The 8,880-nt window shown below is 32.6% G+C and overlaps 1 protein-coding gene across 1 annotated transcript; it reads left to right on the forward strand.

The window, feature by feature from the left end:
• Positions 1-529: 529 nt before the first annotated feature.
• LOC149165901 (aquaporin NIP2-1-like) lies at positions 530-5,432 on the forward strand. The gene is made up of 6 exons (XM_089432418.1): positions 530-767; positions 897-1,062; positions 1,381-1,605; positions 1,687-1,881; positions 4,748-4,809; positions 4,920-5,432. Exons 2-6 carry the CDS (start codon positions 901-903, stop codon positions 5,176-5,178), a joined length of 903 nt encoding a protein of 300 aa, XP_089288544.1. The 5' UTR covers positions 530-767; positions 897-900; the 3' UTR covers positions 5,179-5,432.
• Positions 5,433-8,880: the final 3,448 nt, after the last annotated feature.

The following is an 8,880-nucleotide window of genomic DNA, read 5'->3' on the forward strand; positions in this document are numbered from 1 at the left end:
ATGAGTGTTTAATACTTTTTTTTTTACAGTGAAAATGAATTCAGCATTATCAAAATTTCAGATACTCAAATTTTGAAGGTTGATAACAAAAACTCCGATTTCTTAAAAACATTACCAGATTTCATTAAAAATCCTGTCAAAATTTCTATTATCCAAGCACTTGCTATTTATCTCACTATATATATGCTTTCAACACCCTGAAAAACTCTTAGGGCATTTTGATTATGCAGGAGTTACCTATCAATAGTGTGATTTCAATAAATTCCTGCTGTATTTTAGAGAAATTAGACTGGAAAAACCCACAAAAAAATTTCCAAAAAATCTCACTAAAAATATTTTATATTTTGAAAATAATAACATAATTTTTTTTAGAATATTCTAAAAATTTATTTGACTTTGCTAGATAGATCAAACTTACAATCAATGGAGAGAAAAAATATCTGATGTCAGGCACAATTGTGACCACAAACTGCTATCTCAGAAACTATTTGTGTCTTCATACGAGATATATATATATATATATATATATATATAATCGACACAGAGGATACTTTATCCTGGGCCTTTTTCGCCTCTGTGTTGAGTATTGAACTTTATCCGTGAATACTGACTGATATGTGTTCACGGCCAATTTCTCAGGTTCCTGAAATACAGATATCGGTCCCCAGCTTTTGATCCAACGAACCCATCTCCTTGAGGGTTCTTGTGATTCCAATATATTAATTTTTCAACACATCTCTGCTGTTGATCTCTCAGTTTCTCAGATCGTAAATTCCTGACTTTAGATAATTTCTTTGTACTGTTATATCCAGTGATTGAGCTGATGGACTTACTAATACTTTTATATAATTTCGCATGTTCTTATAATCTCCATGAAATAATTGATTTATGGTTAGGGAAATGGATGCCGAGAACGACTCAAGTCGGCTAATGAATATTTCGGACCATGAAATAGAAGAACAAGAGACTGCAAATGTGAAAGAAGGCTCTCTATTTTGTGAAAAATGTAAACAGTGCCCTGAGGGATGCATGGATTTTATTACTCCTACTCTACTTCAAAAGGTATGCCTGCCGATTCATTTTACTCTGCCATCTCATTTTACTCTTACCCCATATTCATCTTAATTCTCAGAGTATTAAACTTTCAATCCGGAATAAAAATCCTCTATGGGTAAATTTTCCAATAATTGTTTTATTAACTCCAAGATTGTTAAGCTTTGATGGGTAAATTTTCCAATAATTGCTTTTTAAAACAAAGATTATAAGCTTTGAATCCTGAATAGAAAACCCCAGTATTATTTCTTTACCATGGATTCAATCCGTTTCCCCAGTATAAAACGCCAGTATTATTTCTTTTTCATGGATGCAATCCGTTTGCAGATAACAGCAGAGACAATTTCGACCTTTATTCTAGTTTTTGTAGCATGTGGTTCCTCAATATTGGATCACAGCAGTCACCCATTAGTGTCGGAGCTTGGGGGTTCTATAGCTTCTGGTTTGATAGTAACTGTCATGATATATTCAGTTGGCCACATTTCTGGAGCTCATATGAATCCTGCAGTTACCATTTCATTTGCAACAGTGAGGCATTTTCCATGGAAGCAGGTGACTGTTTTCTCACAATCTGAGTAAATCCTTTGGTCAAGAATTTCAATACACAGATCTCAGTAGGTTCTTGATGTGCAGGTACCGCTTTACATTATAGCCCAATTGGGCGGGTCAATAACAGCTTCGTTTGCACTGCGTGTTATGTTTGAGCCAGTAACAAACACAGGTGTAACTACTCCTTCCGGGACAGCGCTGCAGGCCTTGGCAATGGAAATCGTGGTATCGTTTGTGCTCATGTTCGTTACCTCAGCAGTTGCAACCGATAGCAGTGCGGTAATTTCGTTGTAACAGATACTCTATATAGAACCTCCAAAGAGTTCATCAGATGAGTCTCTAATTCTCCTTCGCTTTCTCTATAGCCCCTTCATGGAAAACTTCACACTTCCTGGCTTTTTCAATCTGTCCAGGCTCTTAATAGAATTAGGGGTTGAAATAAACACTACACCCTTCATATAAAGCCTATAGAATTAGGGGTTGAAATAAACACTACACCCTTCATATAGGTGGGGACTTAAAATGCGTTAGGTACAAGAGTTGGGAATCAGTTGAAATTTGCAGCGAAATCCATCTAAGCCCTGCATATAATTTGGGACTAAAAAATTATATGGGACTAAAAAGCGCCTAGACATTTCAGCCAGAATCAAAGGCACAAGGTTTTTGTTGAGGCTTGTCAACGAGCCATAAATATACGAGGTTATATATGCTCACTGTTAGATTTTGGTAACTAGTTATCCAATGGCCATCATATATAACCCAAGAGCAGGCTGGTTATTTGTTACCTTTCGTTGATGCTTTGTTTAACACTCAAAAGCATGTTACCAAGTTCTAATTTGAATGACTAACCCTCAAGATCATAGTTACCAAATTTTAATTTAAATGACGCAATAAAAAGTTTTCAATTCTAATATATTTCAACAAAAGTATGTCTTTAAAACTGTGATATACATAGTTTTGTTCCTCTAGCTTAATTGATTTGGATTATATATTGTTTTATTCTTATCCTCATCCTTTTTCTTATTGGTTTTAAATTTTGAATAATATATGATGCTTGTGTTTTGCTCATTTCTTTTTGATTAGTTTTAATTTTTGAATAACTTCTATCTTAAAAATACAATTTAGCAAAAACAAATCACATTTTCTCATAATGAGAATATATTTAAAGAATTAATTAATTTTCACATTTTTTTTCTAGCACATTATCTATTTAGAAAATCAACTACTTATCAAATTAATTTATTTTGACAATTTCTCTTTTCTGCCTCTCAAAACAGAGTGACGCTGAAAACAAGAAATTTTTTCCAATTACCTCTCATTTATTCTCCTTCTATATGCATGTCACTATTGATTTGTATTCTAGCCACCACTAAGCTTTGCATACTATGCGTTGAGAAAATCAATTACTTCTTATCAAATTAATTTATTTTCACAAATTTTCTGCTTTCTTTTTTTTATCAAGCGTTTCAACACAAGAGTGAAATTGAAAACTGAGATTTTTTCCAATTATTTCCCATTTCTTGTCCTTTCATGTGCATGCCATTATTGATTTGTATTCCAACCACTAATTCCCTCAGCATACTATGCATTTAGAAAATCAATTATTTTTATAGAATAAATTTATTTTCACAATTTTTCTTTTCTAACTTATTTTCACAAATTTTCTCCTTTCCTTTTTCTTAGGTTTCAAAACAAGAGTGAAATTGAAAATTTAGGGTTTCAAAACAAGAGTGAAATTGAAAACTCAAAAAAATTGATGTTACTTCTCATTTCTTGTCATTTTATAGGGTTTCAAAACAAGAGTGAAATTGAAAACTGAAAAATTTTCATGTTACTTTTCATTTCTGGTCCTTTTATATACATGATACACTTGATTTGCAATCCAGCCACTATTGCCCCTAGCATTCTATGCATTTAGAAAATCAATTACTTCTTATCAAATTAATTAATTTACACAATTTTTCTCCTTTCAACACAAGAATGAAATTGAAAACAAGTAATTTTTCCTAGCACTTCCCATTCTCTTGTCCTTTTATATGCATGCCACTATGGATTTGTATTCCAGCCACAATTGCCTTTAGCATACTAAATCATAGGTATTCAGTTAAGCAAGATCAAATTTCATCAAATTATTTGATGACATAATAATTTAATCATTCTAATTTTTTTTATAAAATCTGAAGATATTGAAAATTTAATATTTTTCACTTTTTATTTTGTAGAGAATCTCACAATTTACATAACACTTCATAACACAGAAATGCCAATTGAATTATAACATGGAAATATCAATTGAAATATCGTCCATAAAATTTATTTGAACTCTTTTTACTATTAAAATATTTTTATTAAATAAAATTATTTTTAATTAAACATTTTAAAAACATGATATATTTTATTTTCCCTAATTTAATAATTTATAAAATTTATTATTGTTAAACTCATAATATTTTAATTTCAACATCATAATAAGCCTAATTACAATTTTCAATTTTTACACCAATTTTATAACATATTACCCAGTCACATAACACATCTCTTTTATGTATGCATGTTTTCTGGAGGACAGGGAGAAATACACTCCATCTCTGAGACAATAATCCTTGTTTCTAATCCTTGTTTTGTTTCCAGCTCTTTCATCTTTTTCTTTCATCTTTTTCTGGTTTTGTTTCTAGAAAACTCTGATATATCTTTCTGGTAGATGAAGGTTTATCCGCTAATCTTGCTGTTCCAGTGATCGCAGGTTCTTCATGAGTGTTTACATTATCCTGTTGCTGGAAGCAGTATTCCAGGACCCGCTTCTTTTTGCTGTCTGCGATTTGCTTTGGACTGCGTGTCCGCTATAGCTTCAATCCTTTAATGTCTGTAAATGTTTGGCTTCATTAGGCAGTCTGATTCAGATACTGTTCATTCTTATTGGGAATTTGCATTTCCGTCTTCCAGTTTTGGCTTGTGCCTTGGGGATAAATCTCTCGTATGTTTTTAAGTTATGTATGAAGTTCAGATACACTGATATAATGTTCTTGTTTATATTACTGATATAAATGAAATATAGCTTTTTTGGGCCTGAAAAATAATATGTCCATATTGGAAAATCAAACGTTCTATAGCAATGAAGCCACTGTTTGAATTGTAAACCATGCAGATTGGAGAGCTTGCAGGGTTAGCAGTTGGATCGATGGTGATTATAAGCTCTATCTTTGCAGGGTGAGATACTTCACCTCGACCTTTGTTTGTTTCAGTATTATTATGAAGTAAATGTAATACAATTTGTTTTGGAACTAAAGGAAACTGAGTAAAATTAGTGTTGTTGGCAGACCAATATCTGGAGGATCGATGAATCCAGCGAGGTCTCTTGGTCCAGCAATAGCCAGCAATAACTATAAAGCTATATGGGTATACTTCGTTGGTCCTATTGCCGGAACACTAATGGGCGCATGTTCATATAGTGTCATACGCCTCACAGAAAAACCCTTGCAGGCTATTTCTTTCAGACAGACATCGTTTTCAAGCTTGGGTCGGAGCCTTAAAGTTGGGGACTCAAAATCTGCCATTCGAAATGATGATCTCATATAGCCATTTTTACCCAGAGGATCTCAAGTTTTCAACCACGAGAATGATTGGACACGATTCTTTGGTTTTGTTTTAACCATTGGTGTGATGTGTATGGTAACAGGGTGGAGTGCAATCTAAGCTAGTTGCAGTTGAACTTGATAAGTTACACTGGAGAGGGTTAAAAGTTGAATGGTAAAAATGTAGGTTTGTATCTTTGAATATCATAATTTTATTCTGTATTTTGTTATTAAATATAAATTATTATTATTATCTAATTTTAAGGTCACGACCAAGTCAGATATCAAATTGGTGTATGAGATTTTTTGTTTGCAGAACAAGAAACCCATTTTTACTCAGTAATTTGATTGCAAAATGTACGAAAGCATTCATACTCTATTCCCCTCTGGTTTTGAACTTATGACCTCTTAAAAAAACACATACTCTTAATATGCACCTTTTCATGATTCATTAATATCCCTGTTAGTATAATATCTGTCAAAAATAATATAATATATATAGCAATCTATTTTCATGACCCTTTATTAGTTCGTGTTTATATGAATTTTTGCTGTTATATAACACCTGTTATTAATTCTGGTTTAGAAGAGTCTGGTTGGGCATGGTTGAACTATTATTAGAAATTTTTGACTTATTTTTTAACCCGAATGTTTTTGAATGCCCTAAATTCAGTTATACATTAAAAACGCATTTGCAAGATTTCGACCAAATTTCATTCTTAAATTTAAGAAAAAACATAAAATAAAAAAGCGTCTCATAATTAAACAACTCCCTTTAAAATTGTTCTGAGTTTATTTTCATTTTCAATAAGCTCTGAAACCATGTACACTGACAACGAAAACAACTGCATATGCAATATGGTCGTGAGGATTATAATTTAAAATTGATAACATAATATGTTCGCTTTGCTGATCAATGCATGCAGCTTAATGATAATAAGCTCAGTTACACGGGAACTGACAACGAAAACAACTGCATATACAATATGGTTGTGAGGATTATAATTTAAAATTGATAACATAATATGTTTGCTTTGCTTTTCAATGCACGTTAATGATAATAAATTCGCTTGAGAGGTGGGAAACTTATTTCAATGGTTCTCACGTTTTTCAGGGGCTTTGTAATTGTATGGAAACGTTTCTTTTTTTAGGGAGTTTTGTAATGAGAGTTGAGAAAGTTGTTTTCGCTTTGAAGATTGCTTTTTTTGGAGTTGGGGTCTCACAAAACACGGGTTTATGTTGGAACTTTCATAAGAAGAAAGACCAAAGATATTCTTAACATTTTTAACTTGTTGGTTCAAAGGTGTTGGCCAAAAAATTCTCTCATGTGATTTCTATTGAAAGACTTCGTTTAATTCATTATGGATCACAGAATCTTGAATACAGGAATTGATATCTTTAATTGACAAATTGGAGCAATCTATTACAGTTGCTTTACTTTTTCTATTAAGAATAACTAGAAAAATATATGTAAAACTGTTCCTTTGTATTTTTAACTCAAATTGTTTCAAAGAGAATCATATGTGAGAGAACTGATAATAAACTTGACATTTTAATATTTTATATACATAATGCTTTTAGCTTTTAATATAAACCTATATATTTTATAATAATCAAATTAATATTTTTATTTTTTATTTTTTAAACATAAATAAATTAAAAGCTCCCCAAACGTCGATGAACAATAAACCGGCATGTGCTGGCTTGCTCTAATGGCTGGACTGACCTAGTATGGACTTCCATTGCATACATCCATCTATGCATGCCACATTTAGAGTTGAGCTGGCTTGCTCTAATGGCTGGACTGACCTAGTATGAACTTCCATTGCATACATCCATGCCACATTTAGAGTTGAGGCATTAGTGCACCAATATGTGGTCTGCACCCTCTATAAAATTTAGAATGAGTTACATGAGACATAATTGGAGGTTTGTCACGATTATTGAAGAGTTTAAAATGTCGACGTTTCAAAAAATGTTGTTGCATGGATTCTGGCCCTGGGGAACACCCAAGCACACCAAAACCATTATGTCCATAGTGTGGACTTATATTGACATATTGTGACTTTTTAGGTGTTGGAAAAGCAGAGGAGGTAACACACAAAATAACACAAATAATTCACACACAATAACATGAGTTGTGGCTTTTCAATTGATCACATAAACTTGATGATTACAATGAACCCGGTTAGGGGTATTTAAACTTTTTTGACTAGCAATTTGCTTAAAATAACTTGACATGCACACATACTCTAAATTCGATTTTTACCCAAAATATGATTTAACTCAACTTGACTCAACTTGATTCAGTTAACTGACTGTCTAATTTTAGATAACTCTCCATGCAGGAGTAATTGACTATTTTAACACTCCCACTTAATTACGATCGCTAAACTAACACATGACTCATGACAATTCAAACATGCATGTTGGTCTATGTCTCAACTAGGCTTACAACACCCAAGTTTCCTCTATGAAACTCAAATACATCTTTTGCTAATGACTTAGTGAATATATCAGCTAATTGATCACTCAATTTACAAGGCTTTAAGTAAATTTCTCCATTGCTGACAATTTCTCTAATAAAATGATATCTAGTATCAATATGCTTTCTCTTTTGATGAAACATACTATTCTTGGATAATCCAATGGCTGAGGTGTTGTCACAATATATTGTTGTTGATCCTTGTTGTTTCTACCTGAACCAAGATGGAACACATAACTACAAGTGCTCTTCCTATCATCCAAACTACCTGCAAAATCACTATCTGTATATCCAATCAAATCCTTTTTTTATGTGCTTGCATACATTATCCCACAATCTCTAGTCCCTGCTATATATCACAGAATTCCTTTTCCTTCTCTCTAATGTGGGCCTTTTGGAGTCTCCATAAATATGGAAATCAAACTCACTCGTTGCATAATATTGAGTCTTGTAGCTGTTAGCTACATGAGGCTACTAACCAATCTTTTGAATAGAGTTGGATTGACATCTGATCCTTTGTCATCCTTACTTAACTTTGTACCTGTTGCAACTGGTGTAGGGATAGGTTTGCAATTCTCATCCTGAATCTTTTCAACAATTCTCTAGCATATTTATTTTGACGAATAAAAATTCCTTTTTCAGATTTCTCAACTTCAATGCTAAGAAAACATTTCATGAGTCCAAGATATGTCATCTCAAATGCTTTTTTCATGGTTGCTTTAAATTCATCTAACTCAAGATCACTTGTAAAAATCATGTCATCAACATACAAGCAAACAATCAAAATCTATCCATGCTCATTTACCTTTGTGCACAAGGTAGGCTCAATGTTGCTTCTGCAAAATCCATTCTTAATCATGTAGCTTTCAATTTTGCTATACCAGGCTCTTGGTTCTTACTTGAGTCCATAGAGCACTTTCTTCAACTGTAAACCTTGTCTTCTTTACCTTCAACTTCATAACCTGGAGGTTGCTGCACATAAATTTCTTCTTCTAGAATTCCATTCAAGAAGGTTGATTTCACATTCATCTGATATACTTTCCACTTTTTCTGCACTGTTGTGCCTAGAAATACTCTTACAATATCCAATTTGGCTACCAGAGCAAACATTTCTCTAAAATCTATTCCCAGTTAATGTGAGAATCCTTTTGCAACAAGTCTTCCTTTAAATATGTCAATTTCGCTTTTCTCATTCAACTTTGTCTTGTACACCCATTTTAC

The sequence above is a fragment of the Pinus tabuliformis genome, chromosome 5_1, assembly GCF_031772625.1.
Source record: "Pinus tabuliformis cultivar Carrire ecotype Pingquan chromosome 5_1, CPIR1, whole genome shotgun sequence".
Lineage (NCBI taxonomy): Eukaryota > Viridiplantae > Streptophyta > Pinopsida > Pinales > Pinaceae > Pinus > Pinus tabuliformis.

What these genes read in the sequence shown, in the direction of transcription:
- LOC149165901 (XM_089432418.1), top strand. Translation starts at nt 901, where the DNA reads ATGGATGCCGAGAACGACTCAAGTCGGCTAATGAATATTTCGGACCAT. An exon ending in CTCCTACTCTACTTCAAAAG is followed by an intron (nt 1,063 to 1,380) that starts GTATGCCTGCCG and finishes ATCCGTTTGCAG; the next exon opens with ATAACAGCAGAGACAATTTC. An exon ending in TTGCAACCGATAGCAGTGCG is followed by an intron (nt 1,882 to 4,747) that starts GTAATTTCGTTG and finishes TAAACCATGCAG; the next exon opens with ATTGGAGAGCTTGCAGGGTT.